The sequence below is a fragment of the Botrytis deweyae genome (genome assembly GCF_014898535.1).
Source record: "Botrytis deweyae strain B1 chromosome Unknown BDEW_034, whole genome shotgun sequence".
Lineage (NCBI taxonomy): Eukaryota > Fungi > Ascomycota > Leotiomycetes > Helotiales > Sclerotiniaceae > Botrytis > Botrytis deweyae.
Genome location: NW_024066241.1, coordinates 118,886 through 146,119, shown reverse-complemented (window position 1 = coordinate 146,119; position 27,234 = coordinate 118,886). Strand labels below are relative to the sequence as shown.

General features: G+C 42.9%; 11 protein-coding genes across 11 annotated transcripts; 8 read left to right on the top strand and 3 right to left on the bottom strand.

Moving 5' to 3' along the window:
* Positions 1-165: 165 nt before the first annotated feature.
* EAE98_010179 (uncharacterized protein) lies at positions 166-1,473 on the top strand (the record flags this gene model as incomplete). Its single annotated transcript, XM_038957800.1, has 2 exons — positions 166-478; positions 686-1,473. The coding sequence occupies 2 exons, from the start codon at positions 166-168 to the stop codon at positions 1,471-1,473; spliced, it is 1,101 nt and encodes a 366-aa protein (XP_038805812.1).
* Positions 1,474-2,258: 785 nt separating this feature from the next.
* EAE98_010178 (uncharacterized protein) lies at positions 2,259-3,619 on the top strand (the record flags this gene model as incomplete). The annotated part of the gene is made up of 3 exons (XM_038957799.1): positions 2,259-2,427; positions 2,480-2,695; positions 2,748-3,619. 3 exons carry the CDS (start codon positions 2,259-2,261, stop codon positions 3,617-3,619), a joined length of 1,257 nt encoding a protein of 418 aa, XP_038805811.1.
* Positions 3,620-4,386: 767 nt separating this feature from the next.
* On the top strand, positions 4,387-5,759 carry EAE98_010177 (uncharacterized protein; the record flags this gene model as incomplete). Its single annotated transcript, XM_038957798.1, has 4 exons — positions 4,387-4,672; positions 4,738-5,059; positions 5,216-5,398; positions 5,489-5,759. The coding sequence occupies 4 exons, from the start codon at positions 4,387-4,389 to the stop codon at positions 5,757-5,759; spliced, it is 1,062 nt and encodes a 353-aa protein (XP_038805810.1).
* A 1,442-nt stretch (positions 5,760-7,201) lies between these two features.
* EAE98_010176 (uncharacterized protein) lies at positions 7,202-8,170 on the top strand (the record flags this gene model as incomplete). Its single annotated transcript, XM_038957797.1, has 1 exon — positions 7,202-8,170. The coding sequence occupies one exon, from the start codon at positions 7,202-7,204 to the stop codon at positions 8,168-8,170; it is 969 nt and encodes a 322-aa protein (XP_038805809.1).
* A 343-nt stretch (positions 8,171-8,513) lies between these two features.
* On the top strand, positions 8,514-10,952 carry EAE98_010175 (uncharacterized protein). Its single transcript, XM_038957796.1, has 6 exons — positions 8,514-9,052; positions 9,122-9,737; positions 9,784-9,943; positions 9,997-10,168; positions 10,220-10,382; positions 10,435-10,952. Exons 1-6 carry the CDS (start codon positions 8,944-8,946, stop codon positions 10,826-10,828), a joined length of 1,614 nt encoding a protein of 537 aa, XP_038805808.1. The 5' UTR covers positions 8,514-8,943; the 3' UTR covers positions 10,829-10,952.
* Positions 10,953-11,262: 310 nt separating this feature from the next.
* EAE98_010174 (uncharacterized protein) lies at positions 11,263-12,564 on the top strand (the record flags this gene model as incomplete). The annotated part of the gene is made up of 1 exon (XM_038957795.1): positions 11,263-12,564. One exon carries the CDS (start codon positions 11,263-11,265, stop codon positions 12,562-12,564), a length of 1,302 nt encoding a protein of 433 aa, XP_038805807.1.
* Positions 12,565-13,854: 1,290 nt separating this feature from the next.
* On the bottom strand, positions 13,855-15,111 carry EAE98_010173 (uncharacterized protein; the record flags this gene model as incomplete). The annotated part of the gene is made up of 3 exons (XM_038957794.1): positions 13,855-14,115; positions 14,253-14,895; positions 14,945-15,111. The coding sequence occupies 3 exons, from the start codon at positions 15,109-15,111 to the stop codon at positions 13,855-13,857; spliced, it is 1,071 nt and encodes a 356-aa protein (XP_038805806.1).
* Positions 15,112-15,694: 583 nt separating this feature from the next.
* EAE98_010172 (uncharacterized protein) lies at positions 15,695-16,350 on the bottom strand (the record flags this gene model as incomplete). Its single annotated transcript, XM_038957793.1, has 2 exons — positions 15,695-16,143; positions 16,254-16,350. 2 exons carry the CDS (start codon positions 16,348-16,350, stop codon positions 15,695-15,697), a joined length of 546 nt encoding a protein of 181 aa, XP_038805805.1.
* A 2,583-nt stretch (positions 16,351-18,933) lies between these two features.
* EAE98_010171 (uncharacterized protein) lies at positions 18,934-20,157 on the bottom strand (the record flags this gene model as incomplete). The annotated part of the gene is made up of 1 exon (XM_038957792.1): positions 18,934-20,157. One exon carries the CDS (start codon positions 20,155-20,157, stop codon positions 18,934-18,936), a length of 1,224 nt encoding a protein of 407 aa, XP_038805804.1.
* Positions 20,158-22,804: 2,647 nt separating this feature from the next.
* EAE98_010170 (uncharacterized protein) lies at positions 22,805-23,194 on the top strand (the record flags this gene model as incomplete). The annotated part of the gene is made up of 1 exon (XM_038957791.1): positions 22,805-23,194. The coding sequence occupies one exon, from the start codon at positions 22,805-22,807 to the stop codon at positions 23,192-23,194; it is 390 nt and encodes a 129-aa protein (XP_038805803.1).
* A 585-nt stretch (positions 23,195-23,779) lies between these two features.
* On the top strand, positions 23,780-26,487 carry EAE98_010169 (uncharacterized protein; the record flags this gene model as incomplete). Its single annotated transcript, XM_038957790.1, has 3 exons — positions 23,780-24,138; positions 24,192-24,723; positions 24,778-26,487. 3 exons carry the CDS (start codon positions 23,780-23,782, stop codon positions 25,798-25,800), a joined length of 1,914 nt encoding a protein of 637 aa, XP_038805802.1. The 3' UTR covers positions 25,801-26,487.
* Positions 26,488-27,234: the final 747 nt, after the last annotated feature.

Genomic DNA, 27,234 nt, shown 5'->3' with positions numbered 1-27,234 from the left:
TAAGTGGCATAGTCCTATGACAAAATATGTTACCGCCTTCTCAATCAATGCTAGCGCGTGCACGGATAATTATCTTGACAGAATAAATTTTCCATCTTTACTACAACTTCGTTCCTTCCTTGCACAAAACCACAATACAATTTTAAACGTTGCTCATTGCTAAATATGTCTCAAGACGAGATTCCACCAAGCAATGAAGGTACTGTTGCTGTCGAGGATATCTCAGCCTTGACTATCCAGGATCCTGAATCATCCGTGGCTAATGATCGTCCCGAACTTCCCCATCGGTCTCACAATCCCGAAAACAACATGAAGAGATCAGATCCGTTTCAATTTGGTTCTCGATATCTCAGTGAAAAAGACAACGTCTTCGAATTCAATGCATGGGATCATGTCGAGACTGATGATACTTACAAGGAGTATGCAGAACTACAATATGCGAAGCAGCGCGAAGCTCCTGTATCGGAATTTGATAAAAGTATGTATTTTTCGCTTTCTCTTTTCCCAGAATACTGTGCCAATTTTCGGTACAGTGCTACTATGACGATAAATCATAATTCATCTGAGGTTACTAGCCTCTGAATGATACAAATATAGCAATGTCTTTCGCTCCTATCTGACTGTAGTTTAATATCTGAACTTTTTTGAACTTTTGTTTCTACCAAAAACTAACAGATTTTCCAAGGCAGATTCAATTCCGATCCCGCCAAATGGTGGAACAACTTTTACAAAAACAATACTGCCAATTTCTTCAAAGATCGAAAGTGGCTCCAACAAGAATTCCCCATTCTTTCTCAAGTGACAGAGCCAACCTATGGACCTTGTACCATTCTGGAAGTTGGTGCTGGCGCAGGTAATACTGCTTATCCAATATTAAAACATAATCAAAATCCTGAATTAAAAATCCATGCTTGCGATTTCTCCAAGAAAGCAGTGGAAGTGATACGTGCGAACGAGGCATATGACACCAAGAATATCCAAGCAGATGTGTGGGACGCTGCTGGCGATGACCTTCCCCCTGGATTGGAAGAGGGTAGTGTTGATGTTGTGATCATGATCTTTATCTTCTCTGCACTTTCTCCTAGTCAATGGAATCGAGCCGTTCAAAATGTCTTCAAAATCCTCAAACCAGGTGGCGATGTGCTATTTCGAGATTACGGCCGTGGTGATCTTGCTCAAGTGCGTTTCAAAAAAGGTCGTTACCTAGAGGAGAACTTCTATATCAGAGGTGACGGAACTCGGGTATATTTCTTTGAAAAAGACGAGTTAGTCAACATCTGGACCGGTAAACTTCCTGAGTCAGATGCTCAGGCTACAGATTCAACGACAGAGCAACAGGGTGGCTTCGATATCATTGATCTAGGTGTTGATAGAAGGTTACTGGTTAATAGAGCCAAAGAACTAAAGATGTATAGATGCTGGATGCAAGGCCGATTCAAGAAGAAGAGCTTGCCGAGCACCGATTCAAAATAAAAAAATTGTCCATGACACACTGCATTGATTTTTGTTCGTTATGTCTTGAGAGTGGTGTCAACTGTAACCTGAAAAATTCTCGCCGCAACTCCGTGGGGCTTCCTATTTAGATCTTCTTGGACATATTGAGATTTGGTTCTCAAATCTCTTGGTTCACATCAGACTTAGAAATCCGTTACCTCCATACGGCTCTTCTCCTGCATGTACTCACAACTCTTCCATTCTTTGTTTGGACAACCTTCACAAGATCTGTAATCGTGACTCCACGTCCAATAAATTTGAGTAATCAATAGAGGTGACCGGTGTAGATCTAGAGTAGCATTTTGATTTCATCATTTGATTCATTGATGGACGTATTAATAAGTATTTCTTAAATCATCCGCATGTTGCTGAAAGCCATGCTATAGGGAGGCTTGAGAGACGGTACTGTTTATATGGTTTTAAAACTGGGTTAGAGTTGGTGTTCACAACGCTGTATTGAATGGAAATACAATGCTAGCTGAAATTGCCCTGACTAAGTGGTATATTCGTTCATCTGATATGTTTCGGGGGTTATGTACCAGTGTAAGAAATTGATCCGCATTGTGGCAATATTCATACGTTTCAATACTCAGAACCTCGTCACTTTTTTGAAGAACATTCCCCGCAGAACCTGAAATAGGAAGACGAAACGATTGATAAGATTGGCTTTAGGCTGTCACCCTAAATCTCTCATCACTTCTTGAGGGAACATACCTTGCCACACCTCTGGACTCTTTCTTTGGATTATTACATACCAATCAACGATGATGCAACTAAAAAGAAAACAACCTGTAGCAGCTCGCAGGTCAGCCAGACTAGCTAAGAAGCGTCGAACTAATAAGTTGGAGGAAGATGGACAGACACCGCAGCAAGATATCGAAGAGCCAGAGGTTAAGGCAGAGCCCGAGTCAGAGGATGAAACATCACTTGCCGGTAAGTTATAATACCCACCATTTCTTAGAAGATGATCTAATATCGCTGTTAGTTACGCCCAGAATTAAGGTCGACGACGGACGTGATGATGGCGCCGATGCAGATGACGAAGCTGAAGACATCCAGGGAGGAGGCGACGTGGATGAACGACCCGGATCTTTTGAGAGTGAACCGGAGGTAAATACCCCTGATGATGAAACGGATTATGACCAGTACATAGTGTACGAATCTGACGATCCTGAGTATCAAGAAATACGACGCAAACGTGGTAAGCCTTATTCTCGATCCCGTGTATAATCAAGCTAATATGGTGCACGCAGAGATACAGGTATCACCATTGCCCAACCTACCGCGAATTCCTCGATTAATCACAACACTTCGTGGTAATAGCATAGATACTCCGGATCAACGCCTCACAGCAAGTTCTGGAACTAACAGGCTCCCAAACTTTCTCGATAAATACGGAACCCGGCATCATATCCCCATCGAGATCTTCAAGCAAATATTAGACTACCTGTATCAACAGAAAGATGACATTACCGCTACTTCAGTATCCCTCACCAATGTTTTTAATTACGGACTTGTCTTCGATGTTTTTGGACTCGGTCTGCGTAAGAGAATCAAGGATTTGCTACAGTTTCGACCAGTGGAATCATGGGAAACAGGTTTTTTTGATCTCCCATTTCTTTCTGCGCCATCCTCGAGGCCCACAGTTTGCCTTCGACATGTTCTTCATTCCTGGTTTCCAGAACGACTCACATGGATTCAGTATGGCAAAAAACGTACGTATCATGGTCCGATCTCCCTCAAGCTTATAAAAAGACATATAAGAAGAACTAAGGCGGAAGGACGACGGATGGCGCTTAAGGAACATAAAACACGACTTAGACAAGGTCGGGAGAATAAGTTGGAAAGGCAGAGAGACAGAAAAGAGCGTATCGAAAATAGACGCAACAGAAGAATTGCCAGGTTGTCAGAAATAAGGGAAGCACATGCGGAGGACTCAGAATTCTCAGATGATCATGATTGCGTTGAGAGTCAATGTGCTCTTAATCCCGAAACGGCTCACAAGAAAATACATTATATCTCCTCCGGGCGCGATCCGGTTACAGATTCCGAGGCAACGAATTCTTTTGTCGAAGACTCGGATGATGTAGGATGGGCGACTGAGGACTCAATGCTAGCAGCATAGTTTATTCAAGAATATGAGCTAAATGTCTGCAGTCGCAACGCTCATTCATCGTGATATCTTTCACTGTGCGATTGTTGAGCAGGCAGCGGAAAATAAGGCTGGTGTCAATTGCGATGTAAGATGGTTCTAGTCAAAAGAATGGGAAGTAGCCAGAATTATAAGTTTTACTGATTACGTGTCAAGTAGGCATTATTGATTGATTGCTAGCGATGAGTTTAGTAAAACACATTTGGGGTGGTAACTAAATAAATGGGACAGGGGTTTTCCGATCCAGTGTATAATCCCTTGTTGTTATATCCGATTATATTATCGTAAGCGAGGGGGAGAGGGGGTAAGGTTACATACGAGAGTCTTTCATTGATACTCGTGAGAGACCGCAGTGAATCAAATTGAGGAGAGCTGGAGACTTTGTTTTCATTAGCAAATAGGGTTATTGCGGACTGCATTTTCATTTCCAAAAGCCTCGAGTTGTTTTATTTACCAGCTACAACTTGATGCACATCTCGAGTAAAGATTGTGCATAAAGAGTTTGTTGCTTTTCGTGAACAAAGACAGAATTGTCTACTCGCAAAATCTTTATTCTGTGCTAGTTGACAGTCCCCGCAAATGTATTAGTGTCGTGAACTTGCTGCCCAAACAAAGGGGAATTGACCATTCGGCATTATAAGAACTTATTTTCATGAGAAACAAATCGTAATGTAGCAAGTAACTTCTGTTCTCTACAACATTCTTTTCATTTGTATAATCGATATATAACACCCGTAACGATGGGCCACGAACTTCGTGAACATATACCAGTCCTTAATGTGCAGCCAATCTTCCACCTGATCGAAGCGGAAATCCTAGATCTTTCATATGAGGCATTGGTACTGCAGGTTGATGGTAATGTGAGATTGGATAAAACAGCAAGAGACCCTGATGCCTGGAGAGCTCGTATTGGTGATGAAGTGGTGGGCGGTCCTGATGGCGACCCTCCTGGTCAAATAGCAACTAAACTGGCAACGCAACCAACCGGTCCTGAGCTAAGAGATAGGTGCACAATGTCTCTATGTGGTGCGTAGAATTCACGGGTACTTGCTAAGGCTTTTAAATAGTAAATAATGTTTACATGTGTATAGGAGAATTGGGGACGCTTGGAGCCCCTGGAGCAATGCCGAAAATGATACTAGCGGTTAGAGTTGATGAACCTCATGATAACACACTTCAACCCCCTCCGCTTGGAATTGCAGTTGGAAAGGAGAATAATGATCACTTTTTGAGGAGAGGAGTTTCTCATATAATGTCGCGCGCAATGAACATCAGAAGGGGAATTCCTAGCAATTTTGATCCCAACGATGAGGATCAAGTCAATGAAAACGAATGGCAAATGAGTACACCTCTATCTATTGCATTTCCTCTGATAGGATGCAGAACTGGGTACGGATATATTAACGCAGCCGAGTAAGTTTTGATTTTCTACGCAATGTAATGGCTTTGGTTTCAGTTGTGCTTTGTCAACCTTTTTTCGCTTTGGCATCTCTTCACAATACATCCTGTTGAGTTCCCGCAACTGCTTGATCCCCTCTTGTGGGTAATTGCTGACTTCTCTTCTTTCAGAAATATCCTGAGCGCAATCATTGGATGGTATCACGATCCAAGATACACCCCACAGTTTGGTAACGCTGCAATGCGCGCTTTCAGCATTCCAGATATATATCTTGTCATTCCCCCAAGAACCTCTGTGAATGTACGCACTCTCAAGCCTGCATTGATTCGATCTGCCTGGGAAAAGGCATGGGAGTAAGTAATTCTCCTTCATGTTTCTACTGTACTCTGTTTTACAAACCACACGATGTCATATGATACAGGTATTGACTGTCTTATCTATAGTCGATATTTGCCACCTGCTATTGGCATTCCACCCGTACGTTATTCTAAAGATGTCGAAGATAACCTGGCCGATCAGGTTCGACAACACGCGACCAACTATTGGAAACCAGGTCTTGGTCAGGTGTTATTGATTGATGGTGTGGATGATGCGGCAGGAGGATTTCCATTAAACCTCACCCCGTGGGTACCAGAGACCATCACTGCTTCCTGGATCAGACGTAATTGTAGAGTTCTTAGAGGAGGCAGAATAAAGAGATTGACTACAATTTGAATTTGACGTAACTTTGAAGGGGGAAGGGAGGATGGAAAAGCGTAGACTAGATGGAATTGTTGGATTATGATTGATTTTAAAAATATAGCATTGATTATTGCAAACTTCCCATCTCTAGATGTCGTTCAAAATGCCCATCTTACATATGACTTATAATAAGAATGAAAGATTGTCACTCGAAGCCCATTTGTATCACGGGCAAGGAAGGATGTACCACGAAAAACAAGTTCCACATAACAGCCACATGCTGCAATGTAAATGAAAGACTCTATAAACGATACGATTGTGAAGCTGGTTGCGTCCTCGTTTAATAACTCTCAACAAATCTTATATATAGGGTTCAATATTAAAGCCAGTTAATAGCAGGAACCCCAAAAGTCTGGACTGAAAGTCTGACAACGAAAGATGCTGATCCCCCAAGACGATTAAAGTGTTCAGGCAATTTGCAACAACAAATTCCTTTCGCAATTCGAATAAATTTCAGAAAATGGCAGTGATGAAGGGTCACATATGGTCTACTAGCCCAGATGATTCAACAAACCTGATTCTAAATAGAACAAGATGACGATATCAATTGCAGTGCGCATAATCGTTGGGCGTCTAGCTATGGCCTACATAGATTTATCACGATGATATACATTCATGATACAAACATCACCAAGTCAATTTATCCTGACCATCCACCGATGCTTAACTAGAGCTCTCGTCCATTAAGACAGACTTCCCACCTGATTTGACATTGACCCCCACTGCTGCTAACATTGCGACAAAATGGGCATGCTCGTATAAGGTTACCTTATCAGAAGCCTATTTTTAATTTCGATTCCAATCCTGGTTTCAACAAAGAAAACCACACTATTCAACCAATCCCTTTGAACATACCAGTTCTGACAATAACGTTGGAACTATGCACTGATCAGGTGACCAGTTATAAATACATGAATACAAAGCTGCCCCTGGTTCTGCAATCTGCTGACCATAAGCGAACCATTCCCCTTGGCTTCGGGGTTTATCTAAACCCCGCCGAATCTGCATATAGGAAATAAGCCAAAGCGAACATGCAAAAAGTCGTTCCTTGCACGAAATTTGTTCTCACATTTCCTTTTTTGGATGCAAAAGAGCGAGGAATGTGAAATGAAGTAGGGATTAAGAGCTTGTTTTTATCAATGATTGCTATGCTGATGACCTTCCACCAATACTATCTGGGTGGCGTCAAGACGATTCAATCCGTGGTATGCATGAAGATGTTTGAGAGTCTAGGCAGATATGACGCAAATATATTATCATCCATTCATTGAGACATGGAGATGTCAGATTTGAACATTCCGTATATTATGAGAGTAATTATAAAAAGGTAACATTCCCTCGACTTCAAATGCTGCAGTTTGCTACAGCTTTAACAACATCAAGATCACCAAGCGCCAAGCACAACAACTTAGAACATGACTTACAAAAACTCCATTATCGTCACTGGTGGGACCATTAACTTAGGTTACCAAGCTGCTCTTAAGATAGCAAAAGAACATCCAGACTACCTCATCGTCATTGCCTCCCGGTCCGATAAAGAAAACTCCGCCGAATCCATCAACAAAAGTCTACATCAAGACAATACTATTTTCATGCCACTCGATCTTTCCGATTCGAAAAGCGTTCGAAGTTTTGCTGAGAAAGGGATCGCTGATTCCACGAAACCTCAAATTAAAGCTTTGGTTTTGAACGCCGGTCTTCAATTCCCAGCCGGTCTCGTGATGACACCCGAGGGATTGGAAGCAACCTTTGCCATTGCTCATGTGGGACACGCACTTCTTTTCTTCCTCTTGTGTCCACATCTCGCGCCTGATTCCCGCGTGATTTTTACTTCGAGCGGTACACACGATCCTGCACAAAAGACTGGTATGCCTGTACCCGAATACATTACCGCAGAGGATCTCGCCCACCCTCCAGAATCCATGATCAAAATTTCAGGCCGGAAGCGTTACACCACCGCTAAGCTTTGTAACGTACTATTCGCCTACGCGCTATCGCGTAAACTCGACGAACGGGCCCCTGAGCGCGATATCACCGTTACGGCAATGGATCCTGGTCTCATGCCCGGCACTGGGTTAGCAAGAGAAGCAAACATGTTCGAGCATTGGCTTTGGAATTCTGTTCTGCCACACCTGATTTGGTTACTTCGCTTGGTTGCAATTCCAAACACACATACACCCGCAGAATCAGGTGCTGCACTTGCTAGACTTGCGACTGCTGCTGATGTTGAGGGCACGACGGGGAAGTACTTTGAAGGACTAAACGAGATCAAGTCGAGCAGGGATAGTTATGACGAGAGTAATCAAGAAGACTTATGGAATTGGACAGTCAACTATTTGGCAAAAGACGAACGGGAGAAGTTAAGATTTGAGTCACTCAAGTGAGAGAAGACATTGAAAGAAGTCATCAAAAACCCCTCTCCGTTTTCCAATCTCTAATGTAAGAATAATTCCAATAAATGCTGCAAATGTTCCGTTCCCCTAGCCAAGAAATCAGGATTCCATTATGTCTTGTGGCGGTTAAAAAGGAGTTGAGAAGATCTAGATGCGTGATTTTCACAGAGAGTCGAAAGATATACCATTGTTATTATCGATGGAAGAGGAAGGTTCTTTTGAATGGCTCGAGAATAGTGCACTGAGTGGGGCATGTCGGAGAAAATCATCATTAAGCTCCCGCTGGGCAAAATCACGACATCGCAAATTTTACCTAACAATCCTCGCAATTCCTCACCAATTTCATCTATTATTGAATGCTATGTTGGGTGAACCAATGAGAAAGAAATGAGTTACCTATAAAAATCCACTTAACCCCGAAACTTTTGACAGCTTTCGGTTCACGACGGCATGCCTAGCTTCACATCCGTCATACTATCTGGATTTGTTCTTCTTGACTTCTTGTAAAAGCTTGGATTAGTATCACGTCTTCATCTCACCATATTCATCATATTCTGATGTACAATTAAGAATCGTCTGATTCCCTTTGTAACCCTAACCTTCTTGCATTGTAACATTAGCAAAAACCTCGATATATTCCCCTTTCACGCATAATTCATAACCTTCAGTACTTGAGCCATTCAATATCGTCATAGAATTCAGGGCTTCAATAGCTTCCAAAATATCGACAGGATCCCCGTTCTTCAGAAATCAATACCAAAAACATGAGAGACTATTCGAATAACGCATCAAGTCTTCCCAAATATGGGGGTACGGATCAAGTTGGAGAGAACCCCAAGACGGGAGTTGGAACACAAAGCGATTATAGTCAAGGTACAATTAGAGAACCATCCTAATAATCGACTAGTCTTTTTTCGCTCGTAATTTCTGACTCTGAAATAGAAGAAGAGGAATCCGCATACCAAACTAATGATGCGCGCCGTCAAATTGGTCCAATTTCAGCCATTTTCTTGATCTTCAATCGCATGATCGGAACCGGAATTTTTTCGACTCCAAGTACCATTGTTGCTCTTTCCGGATCTGTCGGACTGGCACTCTTTATCTGGGTTGCAGGTATGCTGATTGCCGCAGCTGGTCTCGCGACGTATATGGAATTTGGTACCGGACTTCCACGAAACGGTGGCGAAAAGAACTACCTCGAATATGTTTTCCGAAGGCCCAAGTTTCTCGTCACTAGCATGTACGCTATGTATGTAGTACTACTCGGTTGGGCGGGTTCGAATTCCGTGGTATTCGGGGAGTATATTTTAAGTGCCGCCGAAGTTGAAGTAACTCGTTGGAACCAGCGTGGAGTAGGAGTGGCCTGTATCACAGCCGCTTTCTTAATTCATGGATTTTCTGTGAAGTGGGGATTGAGACTTCAAAATCTTTTGGGAGTTATAAAGCTTCTGATTCTTCTCCTGATCATCATCTCGGGGTTTGTTGCGCTTGGTGGCCATCTCAGAATCGAGAAGCCAAACAATTTTACAAATGCCTTCGAAGGAACGACTGGTAGCGCGTAAGGAAACTTCCCTCAATTCAAATATCCATCTGACTTTGTGTAGTTACGGAGTTGTCACAGCTCTCTATAACGTTATCTGGAGTTATATCGGCTATAGCAATGCCAATTATGCGCTTTCCGAAACCAAAAATCCAGTCAGAACACTCAAGATGGCTGCGCCAACAGCTCTCGCTATAGTCGGTGTGCTATATATGCTTGCAAACGTATGTTGGCGATATCGAGATTTTCCACGGAATGATACTGATGTATAGATTAGATTGCATATTTTGCCGCCGTACCAAAGGAGGAAATCATGACTTCGGGTCGTATATTGGCCGCTTCATTTTTCAAAAACATGTTCGGATCCCGCGCCGAACGTGTATTGTCTGTTTTTGTTGCCCTTTCAGCGTTCGGAAATGTTCTTAGTGTCATATTCTCTCAAGGCAGAAGTAGGTTGCTTCATATGACTTCCATCAGAATATCTTGCTAAAAATCCTTAGTTGTACAAGAAATTGCTCGAGAAGGAATATTGCCATTCTCCCGACTTTGGGCAAGTAACAAGCCTTTCAACACACCATTCATGGGCCTCTTTGAACATTGGCTGGTGTCTGTGATCATTATGTTAGCTCCACCACCAGGAGATGCTTACAACTTTATTCTGAAGTATGTCCCCATTTCCTCAAGATCTTGCTATCGTTCAACTAACACTACCCAGTGTCATCTCATACCCACTTGCGGTAGTAAATGTCTTTGTATCTCTCGCTCTGCTTATTCTTTATGCTCGACCATTTTCAGCCGATCGCCATCCACAACATTGGGCTCCACCTTTCCGTGCTACTTGGCCTGTGGTACTATTCTTCCTCCTCTCGAATGTCTACCTTGTCGTTGCACCATTTGTTCCACCTGATGAGGGACAAAATGTTTATAAGAGTCTGCCATACTACCTTCATTGTGTTGTGGGCATTGCATTCTTCGGTGCAGGAGCTATTTACTGGTTAATTTGGGCTCAGATATTACCCAGAATTGGTGGATATAAACTTGTTCGAGAGAGCATCGTCACCGATGATGGATGGAGTGGAAGTGTTTTTAGAAGGGTCAAATCAGAATAGATGAGAAGCAATTGGAGTAACAAGGGGGTAAAGGAGTAGAAATTATTGGTATCAACACTTTATAAGAATAACCATAATAACAACAACATATTCAACATGTAATAGAAAGTAAATAACTGAGGTTCTGATGATCGTTGTTGTTGTTGATGTTGATGTATTGCTAGTTGTGTAAATAAGGCTGAAATATAACATCCAATCACACATACGCTATCCCTCATCCAATCTAGCTTAAAATGCCACCCTATCATACCCGCTTCCCGCCTCCCGCCTCCAATCCAGATGAACATGTTCACAAAGCAACTTATGTCAAACTCACCTTGCAGTAAATTCACAGCGCATAACTATAATGCTTCATTGAGACCCACAATCATCTGGATGCCTCAAATACCGCGTCGTTCTCCTCGCGCAAATTGATATCTGTTATCCGTAAAACAATGGCACCACTACTCGAAGATCCTCGTATCCGACAGACCTGGAATCAATTCTCACAGAATGCGGAACATGCAACAGAAAATGCGGCGGCAGGAATATGGACTTTTCAACATAATTATTTAAATCCTTGCTTTTCGACCATTGGTAACGGCTTCAATTCGTGTACAGCACAATGTTTCCCGGGACAGGAAGAAAGGGCGAGGAGATTGCGGGAAAGAGGGCGGACAAGAGGACGCGCAGAGTTCAGTTTCGATTTTTATGACGATTGGGATGAAGATGAGGGGATTTTGGGAGGATGGGGAAATGATGAGTTGGATAGGTTATTGGCAGGAAGTGGATCGCATTCTGGAAATGTGAATGAAGCGCCAAAGAGGAAGAGAGGGATGAGTTACGGAACAAGAGGAAGAAAGAAAGGATTAGAAGGCGACCCTACAATTATACCGAGTACGAGCGCTATAGGATTTCTAGGACGTTTACCTTGGAAGTTAGGTGGAACACTAAGATACAAACCCAGCGCTGCAGATCTGCAAGAACATCCTGGAGCGCATCGATCGGATTATAATGGAGTTGGAGAGGAGGCAGATGCATTAATGGGAGATGATCTTGATGATGATGTGCGGGATTTCATGAGAGGACATACGAGAAATAGGAGTTCGACGCAAAGTTCAGGAGAAACTTCAGATTCATTTCGATCGAGAGGGGATTTATTCCCCAGCGATGAAGAAGATGCGGTACCTTTAAGTGATGAGTTTGCGATGGTACTTGAAAGACGAAACACAAATTCTGGTACAGACGATAAGAGTAGTGGGAAAACGCGAAGTAGTAAAGGCAAAAGACCTGCGCAGTCAAGGGATGCGTCACGAACTACACAAACATCACAAACATTACGACCAAAAGGCGTCCGCTCGGGTTCAGGGACATCATTACAGAGTACTCCAGATCTCTCGGAACCTGACTTGATCAATACCTTGTCAATTGAAGATTTACAACTAGAAGAGGAAAGAATACGTTTAGAAGAAGATGAAGAAGTGGAAAGAAAACGACAAGCAGCGTTACGATTAGCGCAGGAGCGAGGACTTCATTCAGAGAGTATCTCCGAACCCATTTCATCAGAGCCAAAGCAGGATATAGAAGAAGTAGAAGATGAGCCAACTTCACCTGAAGCAATTGAGGTAGTACAAGACACCGAACTACCTCCAGCTCAATCGGAATCACAAGATGAGGAAGATACTACGGAAAGAAAGAATGTTGATGACAACAAAGAAAATAATTTTGTCCCTGCGAGACTGCCGAACTTTGGTTGATGGCATTCGATCAAACACGTTACATAGCCAACTGTTGAAGAAGTCTCTGAGACAGCAATGACGAAAAGTTCAAATTCGGCAAATTTACCTACCATTTTGGTGATTTGCCGTCACCAAACTAGGCTTGTCCGTACCCCAAGCCTGGGATTGACATACCGGTATTACGCACAATCTTCGTCTTTCAGAAGCATAGAGGTTTCTCAAAGAAAGGAGGACGTACTGCGCACGAGGAGTTATAATTTTCTCGTCAGTATCAAGTGAGAAGGGCATGAAGGATTCAGGCTCCAAGCTACAGTTCCCGAAGATGTTGTATTGAGTTGAACGGACTGGTAGACTACAGCAATGCCCTCCGAAATTCTAATCTCATGCAAAACATCCTAGTAAGATCCATCTGCACAACTCAGCATAGCAGGCGGAACTTCGGCGACGATGATCATGAGCCAAATGAGCTGGAATAAAAATCGCGAAATAGGAGGGAGGGAAGGACAAGTGGATTATCACTAGTTGGATCTCCGACTACAGGTGACAGGTAGCAGAATACAGATTACAAACAACAATTGATAGTTGACAATCGATAAATGTCAGAATAGGCAAACAGGCGTTACCAGAGACAGAGACAGAGACAGAGACAGAAAATAAGCATATGCGAAGTGCTCGCTATACTTGGATGATCGATGACTCGGGGTATTCATTCGATGATGTGATTCATACCTAGGTATGATATGATCATCACAGACAGGAGTTTAGATGGGGCTACCTAGTTCGTTTGGAGGTGGTAATGTAATGTAATGTGCTTTTTATGGGGTTTGGAGTATGAAGTATGTGAGGGAACTGGTATTGGAGATGAGATGGGATGGGATAGGATAGGATAGGATATCTAGATATTGTGGATAGTATCATGGAGCGGTTAATGAATGAATCATACACGCTTTCTGAGAATATTGTGTTAGTATGTTATGTGGTGGAGCGTGGTGTAGTAAGTGTTAGTTAGCTTGTTGGTGTGAAAATCCTATCATCTAAATAGATAGGTATTGTTATTCTTTAATCTTATCTTTCGACCAGGATATTGAATTGAGCATATTGAACCCCGATTCGGCGGAAGAGTATATCTATCTACATCCATGGATAGGTAGGTAGTACTCAGTCCCTCAATCTCCCAAGCGCAGCCCTAGATCACTTGGACACTATACCCTACTCTCACCCCAGCCAAAATCTCATCAAAGCCCAGAATCATACGATTCCCATCTCCAGTCCTCTCCATTCTTTCCCCTGCACCCAAACACCCCTCGCTCACAATTTACTCTTCCCCGCATTCCCCAGCCCCGCACTCAAAAACCCATCCGCCTTCCGCAACATCTCCACCGCCTCCCCAACCATCTCATCCACAATCACACCCGCCGGTTTGATATCTTCAATAACCCCCGCCACCACCCCCATCAAGTGCGGAATATCTACATCTTTGCCCTGTTCCATATCGTATTCGAGCGGCGTGATTCCTTTCTGAGTTAATTCTTGGATTTTGGCCGGTTGGGATTCCCAGGCTTGTATGTACTAGAACGACAGGGAGAAGTGTTAGTATAATACGTAACTTGCTGATCGATAAATCAAGGAGATTGTGATGATGAGGATGAATGAGAAGGAAAAAGGGGGGAGGGAAAGTGATAACAAAAAAAAAAAGGAAATCTCACATCATTCATCTTAACTCTCAACGGTCTCCCCGACACAACCAACGTCCTCAACGTATCCTCAAACCTCGCACTAACCACCTCTTCCTTATGAATCCTACTACACCCCGCCTCCTCACTCGCCACAAATCTCGTTCCCACCCACACCCCACACGCCCCCTGCATCAAACTACTCGCCAACCCCCTCCCATTATAAATCCCCCCCGCCGCAACAACCAACGCCGTCTCCCCCTTCAACATCGCGGGGTGATATCTCCGCGCCACATCCACCACCGCCGGTATCAAAATACTATTCGGGATATCCCCCGTGTGTCCGCCGCCCTCTCCTCCCTGCGCACACACAATATCCACCCCCGCATCCAAAGCTTTCACCGCATGTTTCGGAGCCCCAACCATATTCATCACGAGAATCCCAGCATCGTGTAATCGCTTAATGACGTGTGGCGGCGGGATCCCCACCGCGGAAATGAAGAGTCGTGCGCCTTCTTCGATGGTCACGTCGATAAGCGCATCGAGTTGGCCGTGGGTATAATCGTGGTTTGTGGCGCGAGCGCCTTCGCCTACTTTGGGGAGAGCGAGATCGACCCCAAAGGGAAGAGAGGGGTCTGATAGATTGGCTTTGAGGGAGTGGATTATCTCGCGGAGTCTGGGGGGGTTAGTGAGGTTTATGAACAAAAGAGGGAGAGGGGATGTACTGTTGAGGTGTGTATCCTAATCCTCCTATACAACCCAATCCACCTGCATTACTGACTGCAGCTGCAAGTGGACCGCCGGATGTACGAGCCATGCCGGCGAGAATTATAGGATGTTTGATACCGAGTAAAGTGGTTAGGGGAGTGGTTATTGGACCTTGAGTCGCCATTGTGTATTGATTTTTGTGTTTTCGTGATATGTGTTTGTGTTTGTGAGATTACAACTTATGGTACAGAGTTTTGGATTTGGGGAAACTCAAGGGGGATACATAGATATAAAAGACCTTAGCGACTGATATGGGGAAATGGATGTGTGGAGAAGATGAACATAATGGAAGTGAAACATGGTAAAAAGATAGATAATATGGGGTAAGACGGATAAGGTCGTTGTGGAGTAAACAAAATCAGGGGTTCTGTGGGGAAGTACCGAGGTTATCGGATCGATAGATCTGCGATTCGTTGAGATGAGGTTGTAGGGGTCGAAAGGAAATCACATGAAAGAGAACGACGTTGTATATCAACATTGAATCGCGAAGAGATTGGATTGATCAAAATGTCTTGACATCTTGATGTTGGGTATATCTAGATTATTAGAAAGTGCTCGCCAGGTATAGCATAAAATCAATATGATATCCGAATTCCTCATTCATTCCACTCCGTTTGCATTATTCGACACGTTGATCCTCCCACACCTTTGCCTTCCTCGCATGTTTGCCCTCCTCACACCCTCCTCCCCTCCTCTCCTCTCCCCTCTCAACAACAATGTGAAATCTCAAACGCCGGCGGCACCGCACCCTTCTCATTCCTCATCGCAAGTAAATGATAGTAAATCGTCATACTATCCTCCGGACTATCATGAAGCAAGCTCCGCCACTCGCTCTTAAACATAATATACAACGCCGGCCCGAACCCATGAAACTTGCGTGCCGTTTCGTACGCGATGATGGTGCCCCGTTCGCATTTCTGCAGAACCATGAGGAAAATCCAAAGACGGCATGCTGATCGCGGCCACGTCCATTGCGGAACGCTTTCAGTGGTAATTTCATCTCCGCCGGGGAAATCGCGAAGTTCGCCTTCGAGATAGCCTGCGAGTTGAGATTTCACATGGGGAGGCGATAAAGCAGTTTCCGAATGTTGGCCGGACATCTCTGATTCGGAGGATGATCTGGATGCCATTTCAAATCGATCGTGAGATTCTCTTCCTGTGAATAAACACCTCAATGTCAGTGATTTGAAGGCAAAGAAATGGAAACAAGAAGTTGCTTGTTGAACTTTCACCGTCATGATCCCAAATTTTAATGGGTATACATACTTTCCAATCTTTCTTCTCCGAGGTTTAAATTCTCCTCTGTTGCCTCCTCTCTTGTCTCACTCTTTATCCCCTCGAAGATCGTTGGGAATTGTGACATTTAGGAATTCAAAGTTCGAAACGGTAAAGTGGCAGAATTGAATTGAAGTAGTGATGAGGTTCAAGTTGAGAAGCTTTAAATACCTATCAACACAGACCTCTGAGAAAAAAAAGGGGGATATGTACAAGTGAATTACCTACTATTGAAGTATCAGTTGGTACCTACTAAAAGCTCACATATTAGAAAAGTACACAATCAGGGTCTTAAAGATCCCGAGCAGACGTCATTAATAACCCTAGAAGAGCTTTAACTAGAGTAACTGGAGTTTGGAAAGAGTCTCCATTCTCCACACACGCTACAAGGTCTACCCCGCCTTCTAGCCTTTCTACCGCACTCTTGACTTCGCCCTAACCACCTGCGATCTTCAGTCCTGTGTATGATTTGATAGGTATGTTAGTAAACACGTACTTCAGCCTCATTCACTGCTACTGAAATTATGAATCTCATGCGAGTAATTGATTTTTCTCGGATCAACTGTTATATCAATGTTAGTATCGTGTCTAAATGTAAACCCTCATTGTGAAGATGCGAAACAATGAAGCTAGGAATCGAGATCCTGAGTGATCATGTGCTACAATTGACATACTTTCTCTTCAGCCAACTAATCTCTATCTACACCAATTAATGAATCATCAACCGCCATCTCACTACTCAAACTCCATAGAATCTCAAGTTCAGGTCATCTAACTCCTCGCCCTCCTCTCCGTCAATCTCCTCGACTCGTCTTCAAGACTACTGTCAAACATTCGTATACTCCACCCACAAATTAAGATCCATCCACTCCCTCTTTGATAGCAATCCCCCATCCAATCCTTCCTCCACCAATCCCAAACCATGTTTGAAAGCGTTCCAAACTCTATCATCAGAAAGCGCAGAAAGCTCATCGTGACCATCCAAACAACTTGAGTAATACGAATGAATCAGACCACTTGTGTAAATTACCTGATCCTCGATGCATTTTCTTGGTTGATGATTCGTAGTTGCATCATAAACGATATTGTCATCATCATCTCCGAGCCAGTCGTTTTGCTTTTGCTCCAGGAGGTCGCTGAATAATGCTGAGAAGGACCTGAGTTTGGTTTTGGAGATGCGGATGAAAGGAGGCTGGGAGGGATGGCTGCGGGGACGTTTAGGATTTTGAGGGTGCGGAAGGAATAAAATATATAAATTAATCTTATCGACGGGGCTCTTCTGCTCGTGGGCCTTCTTCTCTCTGTGTTTTTTTTGGTGCTACGAGGAGACATCGATCCTTCTTGTTTGGATTCTGGAAGGTGTTTCGATGAGTTCGACGAGTTCGACGAGTTCGACGATAGAAGATGATCCACTTTGATGATGTAGTTATCTGAAAAAGATCTTGATTGATATTATAGATCTGGAGTACATACGTATTGTATCCAATGGCTCACCAAGTCCCAACTCTGCTCTCACAGTCTGATCATCCCGAGCCAAGCTCCATTCACAAAGCGAATTCTCCCACTGATTCTTCAGCTTAACATACAATTTTTCCAATCCAAAACGTGTCAAATTAGCTTGTATTTGATGTATCTTTTCTACCGCGCCATCGAGATTTTTCAATAGGGTTGTGAGATCCTTGATTCGTGATTGATACACCGAGATAGATGTGACGGTATTGTTACATAGATATGAAGAAGCTCAGAAGACAAACGAAAAATCGAATCATACATTGTATAATGAGTGGAAAATGAGAAGTGGAGGATGGAGAAAGCTGGGAGAGGGGTATTGGCTCCACATGACAAGGTCAGACAGAAATAATAGGCATCTTTTCTCGCTTTCATTAAGGAGAGTGAATTGCAACATGACTCTCCCATGAAAAAGTGGTTCCTTTTTCTTGCGCCCCCATATATATCAGCGTGGGTATCTCTGAAAGTGCAAAAAGAAGAAGAAAAAGAGTAATTACTGTTGTAGTATTGTAGTATTGGTCAACTTGTGAGAAAGTACATGATTAGAATCGAATGCAAAAACAGCAAAAAAAAGACATCCATATCTCAACCAGAGCTCCGGACCTTTCTGGTCGCTACACCAGTGCTAAATCCTAATGGATTCAATCCCGATGCATTCCAAATCCTAACGTATTCCTCAAGAAAATACGGGTGAGCGAAAAATTGCTTGACCACCCGACGGCACCACTAAGACATCATTTGATATGGAGGAAGCGAGGTTGTTTGGGTAATGGATATATATCTAAGTGGCTATGGTTGAAGATACTGGTTTAGTAACTTTACCAGCCATGAACATCCAAATACTCTTGGGGAAAAGATATCATATCCATAAACCAATCAACTCATAGCTTCAAAAGGTTGGGAAACTAGATATTAAGAGCTGTCAAGTTTGGAATTACGTGCACTTGCATAACCAAGCATTTGATGATTCAGTACCCAGATGAACCGCGCGCTCATTTTATCATTCCTTCTTGCTTTTCTCTATCCAAAACTATGTATGTAGTATATACTAGGTATAAATATTGTCTCTTTCTAAAACTGTATCAAGGTATCTATGCATCACGTATCCCAATTTTCACACTCCGTCTATCCTCTTACAGATCTCTATTCAATCTTTCAATCATCACAAAATTCTCACAACCTTCAATTGTCCCTCTCCACCATCAACCTCCACCCAACCACCTCCTTCAATTCTCTTTTTCCACTTGTTGCTCTCATCTCTCGCCGTCACAATCGTCATTCTCAGTACTACGCCTTCTCCTTGGCTACTCTCATGTTCCTTCTCCAGTTGCTGTTCTTCCATTTTTGTGCTTGTCCAACGACCAAAAGCCCAGTTGAGTATATACTTTGCAGGTTTTGGTGTTAGATCAGAAGTAGAATTTGATGAGGATGAGGATGCAGAGATGTCAGATTCGGGCGGCGAGAGAGAAGAATCGGAAGGTGGAATAGGAGAACTTGAGGATAAAACTGCCTTGATGCGGTATACTTCATCTTTGGGTGCTTTGGTGAGGAGTTTGTTGAGGGGAGCGAGAGATATTGCTGAGGATGGAGAAGATGATGTGAGGGTTATGGATAGGACTTCGACTTCGGATTGATGGTCGTGAGAGTGTTCGTGTTTCTGATCGCCATTCTTATGATCATGACTATGACCATTTTCCTTTCCATCAACATCATCAACCAACCCCCTAGCCAGTCCCCCGTCAACTCCGCACACAACATCTACTCCCACTGATCCCTTATCACTCTTGACCCAAGCGACCTGAACTTCCAAATCCCCTAACCTATCTAGACATTCATCGAACCTTCTCTCACTAACCCCCTCCCACTTATTAAAAACCACCAAATCAGTATATTTCGCTTGTAATCTCGCCGTATAACTCGTATCTTCATACCCCTTCCAATTCTCCACATCAATCACCGAAATCACACCATCCAATACATAAGCCCCCTTTGTTTCCCTCGCAATTCTATTAACTTCCATGGCTAACGTAGCAGGAAAAGCCGACCCAGATGTTTCGATTATAATTCTATCCAAACTCCCCTTCTCTTCCTCCCCAGTTGCTTCATTGACTTTGACTGGTAAACTTTCCTGCAGTTCTTGAAGCGCCGAAGATAGAGAACCGACGAGATTACAACATATACATCCGTTGAGCATTTCCCGCACAGAAGTTATAGAAGATGAAGAAGCAAGTTGCGAGTCGACAGCTAGATCCCCAAATTCATTTTTGAGAAGAGCGAGACGGTAGGAGGGGTTGAGGGCGTGTAGTTGTGGGAGAAGGTTGAGGATTAATGTTGTTTTCCCTGAGCCGAGGAAGCCGGTAAGGATAGTTATAGGGATTGGCGACATGATGAGAGAATTCCGAGGTCGTGTTGAAAGAGGGTAGTGGAATTCGTGGTAGGTTGGAGTGGCGGTGATGAGGTGATGAGGTGAGGTTAATTATTGAAATATACGAGTAGATAGAGGGGTAGTGATGGGTGGAGGGGAGGGGCACTTGGGGAAAAGAAATTCTCTTATCGCTTAACCTTATCGCTTCAGTGATTGTCATTCAACCTTTCATCCTTACCTATATTGGTGTGTCTAGGTTACCAGATCAGTCATTTTTAAAGGACAAGCTCGGGCTTTGAAGCCTTCATTTTGGTGAAATATAAATTTGATGGTATTCAAGTACTTTATATTAAGAATCCAATTCTTCGTTACCGTTGGGCTAAAACATTGGAACCAAAACTGCCATCCTTCATCGATTGGAAGAACAGTTGAAAGTTCAATTGATCCCTCACCTAATCATAACCCCCCACCCATTGCCGTCTCTCCTTCTCCCGCAGCCAATGCTTCACGAGGTGCGAGCGTATCACACTAAATTCCAGTGATTTGGTACAAGATACATACTCAAGTGCCGTCACATGTACTTTATCTGGGCGTCTGACAAATTTTACAATCATTGGACCTAAAAGTCTCCGAGAGTGTTTCGAATAGAGCGCGGGAACGGGAGTCTTACGGCTTCTTACCACGAAACCACGATGGCGGAGATGAGCTCAAGTTGTTGGCACTCGCCACGAATTCATGTTCCTATCCGTGAATATTCGATCGGGGAACACAACATTGATTAATTGCATGTTTCCTTCTTTCGTTTTTGGCTTGGCAGTATGTTAAGACTTTACCTCCAAGGGTATCAGGTGAGAATCATGAGATGATGAGAGATTCTGACAGTGTAAGTAGTTAGCTGCATGAGAAGTTCTGTGAGCAGATAGTTTATGGAGTAAGCCTTACAAGTCCAGAAAGGTCTGAGCGATTTATTCGTCGATCTCCCCATGAAGTAATTTCCACATGCCCACTTAGTTACAGATCATAGCATCAAAATTTGTTTAGCATCTTATCTTTTTCTCCGAAGTAGGACTGGAGGTGAAGCCATCTTTGCGCTGATGTCTATTTTCTTCAACTCACCGCAGACGCGTGTGCTTGAGGATGTAACATTGCACAACGGCACGATACTGCATCATGCAGGAGAACGATTCAGGTACAAGTCAAGGGCATGGTCGGAAAACCAATGGAGAAAACACACTGGTATTCTATTGAAATTAATTCCACCAGTTCCTTGTTCGTGCCATTGAGTTGTTGACGCTGATGTTATCACCGAGCTGTTCCTGAGTCTGTAGGAATCTGAATCAATCGAATAGTTGAGAGTGAGCGGCTGACCAAAGAAAGATTATTGCCGCCCTTTTTACATCATGACCACACGTACATATGTTGGAGTGAGGGGCTAATATCAGATAGTGTCCTTGCCGCCGATGATTGTAACGCTTCACGGACATTTGTTTGGAGCTGTTCTTTGGTCATGTCGAAGCTCAACAATACTGCACATAATTAATGTTATCCACGGATCCCTCGATAAGGTATTGAGAAAGCTTATCGTTGATTGAAGGTTGTCCTATGTGAAATGCTGTGTTTTTGAACTTGATGTGCTTGTAATTGTTGTTCACATGTGTAGTGCAGTGCATCCCAATTATGGAAACACCCGCCACATTCAAATCACACCTGCCCAGAAGCAAAAGTAAGATCTTACAAAAGGATCAAGAAGCTCATTTCGGCCATAACCCAGCCAAGCGAGCCAAGCTTCGGCACGATGGAATGGAATGATCCTTATCATGATTTCATCGAGGCTTATCAACATGACATGAGAATGAGAAAAAGACATCGACATCGTTACAATGGTTATCGTGTACTCCTAATGTCACGCTGAAAGGATTAAAGGGTATTCATAGGATTTTCTCAGGGACCGACAGGAAGTGCCAGATGCCAATGAGATTTCTTTTTGTTGGTTCGGCTGAATTTTGATTGATTGCTTTGCATACGGGACCGGTACCTAGGAAGGTAGATGTGCGGACCTTGTTCTTATCGGACGGTCAATTCTTAAGGCCGTGAGTCGAAGAGGATTCAAGAGAAGATAATAATGATTTAAAATTGTGATTAATTAGGTAATTGGTATATCACAATGATTTTCTAGTCTGATATGATAGACCACGAGAATGTGAATCATCTCCTGTTTTCCTGATTAAAGAGATTCACTTCCACAGTCGGACAATTTAAATGATGTTCATGACGTGCAGTACCACTCTATCCCATTTGACAAATCAACTCTAAATTCGAAAATCCGATGAATGTGTATTTGGTTGGTATTAGTCTAAATACGATGAGAATGATATGGGATAGGACATATTTCGAAACTTCCAAAGCTTAAGAGTAGATCATTTTATCCACTAGATGTTCATGAGGTTAAATTAAAAGCGCCCTTTCCCCCCTAGAAAAGAAAGGTCTGCCCCTTGGATGAGATGGTTGATTGGTGAGTGTTTTTCCTGTATTTGTATGGGAACCAATGAATCTAGACTTCTCGACTTCGACTGGGTTTGCCGTTTCAAAACAGTAAACTAAACGCCAAGTGGCCGAGTTATTAGTTAAGAATGGACATCGCGTTTTGGTCAATGGGGTAATTATAGAAATGACTGGGATATTTCAAAGGGATCTGGAATTATTTGATGCCCTTGCAAACTGTTTGCCCCTTCTCGATATCTTTCCACTCAAGTTGTCAACTCAGATAATAGCCCCCAATGGCAAGATTGACGAGATCCATGTAATCGGATGGTTCATCCGGACGTCAGGAACAAGAGACCAAGAGACCAAGAGACCAAGAGACCAAGAGACCAAGAGACCAAGAGACCAAGAGACCAACAAATTTCCCATTCCCGACGATTCGACCACCCTTATTAACATTGCAACATGGCCTCCTCCCTCCATAGCTACCTACCTAGTACCTACTAGGTATTCACTTGGAGCACCTTTCCGCCCGGATCTCTTCCTTTCTCACACTCCCTACCAAACGTTTCATTAACTGACCTGTCATGTTGGAACATTTCACTTGAATTCTTGAATTCTTGGGTCGCGAATAGGAATCAGACATGGGGAAAATCGAACCGTGTCCCTCTATCTACCTAGTAGTTTCCCCTGCATCCCGATTCTGGGCTGAGTCTCTTTTACCTTAATCTTCCTTCATACATGTACTAGCGTATATTCACATGGTTTCCCGCGTTGAGGTGGGTAACACTGCATATTGTAAGAGACTACAGGTCATGGTCATATAATATAAGATTCCGTACTTTTCTGTATTATGTTTCCTTTCCTCACCCTCTTGTGAACTTTCTCCTCAACACACTTTCGTACTTTCGTACACCACATTCATTTATTCTTTCTCTGCGTGCTATTATTCATTCCTTCATTTGCTCCTCTGTTGATACAGAATCTTCTATTCCATCAAACACCAATTGAGGCCAGTCACTCTTGTGTTTTTCATTCACTTTTCAACGATCCTTCAGCTTTCAAAACAGTCGCTTTACAAATACCAGCGCCATCAGACTTGAATCCATTTCAAAGTACATATTCTACAATCAAACTCCTCATCTACACTCACTCCGTCATTATGGTTTTCTCAAAATTGGCCCTCGTGGGCACATTCGCCGCTTCGGCCACTGCATACTCTGCAACTGCAAGAACTTTCGCTGTCAACCACTTCTATGGAACAGAACCTCTTCTCACCGCCCGTATAGATCCAATAGTTAACCCAGGAACCGTTGGAACACACGTTCATACGATCCAAGGAGGAAGTGCTTTTGGCATGACTATGGGGGATACCACTGCTTTGGATGATTCTAACTGCACTTCCTCCCTTGTCAAGAATGATAAGAGCAATTATTGGACCCCCTCTTTGTATTTTGTCGATCCAAACGATCCCACCAATATTACAGCTGTACCCATGTTCTATATGAACGTTTACTACTTGTAAGTGACAGATGCTATACATCTCGATAAGAGACATACTAATATCTCAAAAGCTTCGAGCCCACAACCGACAAAATCACCGCTTTCCAACCAGGTCACCGAATGCTAGTTGGAGATGCCACTCTCCGTACTCCACCAGCAGGAGGCGGAGGATCCATCGTCGATTATTCGCTCGGAACACCTCAACCAGTCCAAGTTACCTGTCCACGTACCAACTACGATACTCCATCTTACCCCGCCGACTCGGACGGATTACACGGAGTAGGAATTCAGGACCCGCAAAACAAGGGAGCAGGTGTTGGATTTCCAGATCAAGATTGTAATGGATTCGCTTCACCAATGCGTCTCGATGCTCACTTTCCTTCATGCTATAATCCTGCTGCGGGATTGACTGATTACAAGACAAACATGGATTGGCCTACCAAGGGAAATTGTCCTGAGGGCTGGATTCATACTCCTCATATTTTCTATGAGGTTTATTACAACACTCCTCTCTTTGCAAGTCAATGGACGCCAGGTCAAGGCAAACAACCTTTTGTTCTTGCTAATGGAGATCCAACTGGTTATGGATTCCATGCTGACTTTGTAAGTTGATATCTTCTCCAGCAAAATGTATTCAATATACTAACAAATTCATAGATCTCGGGTTGGGACGTAGAAACTCTTCAACAAATCATCGATAACTGCGACGCAGGCGATAGCGGTATGGATAAATGTCCAGGTCTCATCGGTGGTCTCAACGATCCAACCACATCTTGCACTATCAAATCACCAATCGATGAAATTGTTACCGGTACCATGTCTGCGTTACCAGGTAGTAATCCTATCGGAAAATGGGGTTCTGCTGTTGCCAGTGTAGCTTCTTCCGTCGTCGCATCTGCTACTTCTGGTATTGCTTACCAAGCTTCTGCAGTAGCTGTTGGTGCTTCCTCAGCTGTTTCTTCAGTTGTAGCTGGTGCTTCATCAGTCGCTGCTTCGGTATCCAATGTCGCATCATCTGTACTCGGAGTTGCCACATCAGCAGCAAGTATTCCCATCCCAAGCATATCTCTCCCCCTCCCCCTCTACCAAACACCAACTTCCGCCTCATCCCAACATTCTCAAAGTCACACCCGCAGCGGCGCTTCCACAAAGGTCGCAGCTGCATCATCAGCTGCCAGCGAGGTCGTATCTTCCAGCGTCATCACATCCGGAGGTCAAGTCTTCACATCCATCCTCACCGTCCACACTTCCACACTCATCTACAAAACCGTCTCGGTTACCGCAGGACAAGCTCTTCCCACCGGCTCGAGCGTCTCTTCTAGCACTCCGGCTGCTATCTCCGGCTACTCATATGCTGGCTGTTACGCAGATCAAGAAACAAACCGCGCGCTTTCTGGCGTCACATTTGCAGATGTGGGTAAAGCTGCTGTGTCCAACTCAGCGTGTGTAGCATACTGTGAAGAAAAGGGATATAGTGTTGCGGGAACAGAATATGGAGGACAATGTTTCTGTGGACAAAGCTTACCAAGCCAGACACTCGATGCGAGTAAGTGTGCCATGGCGTGCGAGGGAGATGCAAATGAGATTTGTGGGGGTTCGTTGGCGTTGAGTGTTTATTCCAAGAGTGGCGCGAGCAAGAGAAAATCGAGACACGTGCATAGACATGTGCAGAGGAATTAGACGGGTGTCTGGCGAGCATTGTCTCTGGGTGCAGTGAGCTGGTGACTCTGCATCGTAGGGATGCTAGTGGTGGATGGTGTGGAGGAACATACAAACATAAAACATACATAACCTTCGTTCTCGCAAGGCGAGCCCTTTGATTCATTCTTCTTTCTTTTTCCCTGAACAAATTTTAGAGATTTTGGAGCAATTTGTTAGGATAGACAATCCTTTTTGAAAAGTATCTCGAACAATCAATCAAGTCTTCTCAACTCATGGTTTTTTGTGGACTGTAGGTTAGATTGAGATGTGTATGGTAGTTATGAAGTTTACGAATTGATGATTTTTGATTTTTGATTATTATATCGATTATTATAATTTTAACTAATGATATCTTGTCTCGGTGGTATCTTGTCTATTCTATATTTTCATACTTTGGGAATGGAATGGAATGGAATGTTGGGTTTGTAGGGGGGGGGGTATAGAATCTCTGCAGTAGGATAATCATATGGTTATGTAGGTAGTGAGATATGAGGGTAGGAGAATGGTTGGATAATATAAATCAGAATATTGATTGATGTGTATTGGGATTTGACATGAGTTGGAATTGGAATTGGAATTGGAATTGGAATTGGAATTGGAATTGGAATTGGAATTGGAATTGGAATTGGAATTGGAATTGGAATTGGAATTGGAATTGGAATTGGAATTGGAATTGGAATTGGAATTGGAATTGGAATTGGAATTGGAATTGGAATTGGAATTGGAATTGGAATTGGAATTGGAATTGGAATTGGAATTGGAATATCGAGTAGGGTGATGATGTATATTGGAATAATGGAATGATGGAATGATATGAATGGGAATAATGATTTGGGTTGGGTTGAGATGAGATGAGATGGTAATTGGGATGATAGAATTGGTGAATGGATTGGAATAATGGTATTAATTGGGATGTTGATGTGGTTTAGGTTGGGTTGAGATGAGATGACATGGTTTTAATTAGAATAATAGAATAAATTGGAACGATAATATCCCCTAGACTGTCACTCCATGGCACCTTCGCTTAAAAGGATCTAATTGACCAATCAGATCATCAGGATTTTGAGAATTCTTATAATTTTGATACGTTTTTTTATAATAATGATTCAACACTTATAATTTTAATAAAAACAAATAATATATTTTGAAAATCTTTATATAATCTTTTATTTGTTTTTTTTTTCTAATAAATATTAAACTTTTGATTTAATATATATTTTTTAATATAAATCGTATAAAAATCGCTTATTAATTTTTTTTTATTTTCAAAGATAAAATATAATAATATTTATAAATCTTGAAACTATTATTTTATAATTAAAAAACTATAGAGATATAATTAATATATTTAATGTAATTTTTTCAATAAATTCTAATCTTTAAATATAATATCAAAACTTTTATATATAATAT

What these genes read in the sequence shown, in the direction of transcription:
- EAE98_010175 (XM_038957796.1), top strand. Translation starts at nt 8,944, where the DNA reads ATGAGAGACTATTCGAATAACGCATCAAGTCTTCCCAAATATGGGGGT. An exon ending in GAAGGAACGACTGGTAGCGC is followed by an intron (nt 9,738 to 9,783) that starts GTAAGGAAACTT and finishes GACTTTGTGTAG; the next exon opens with TTACGGAGTTGTCACAGCTC. An exon ending in CATATTCTCTCAAGGCAGAA is followed by an intron (nt 10,169 to 10,219) that starts GTAGGTTGCTTC and finishes AAAAATCCTTAG; the next exon opens with TTGTACAAGAAATTGCTCGA.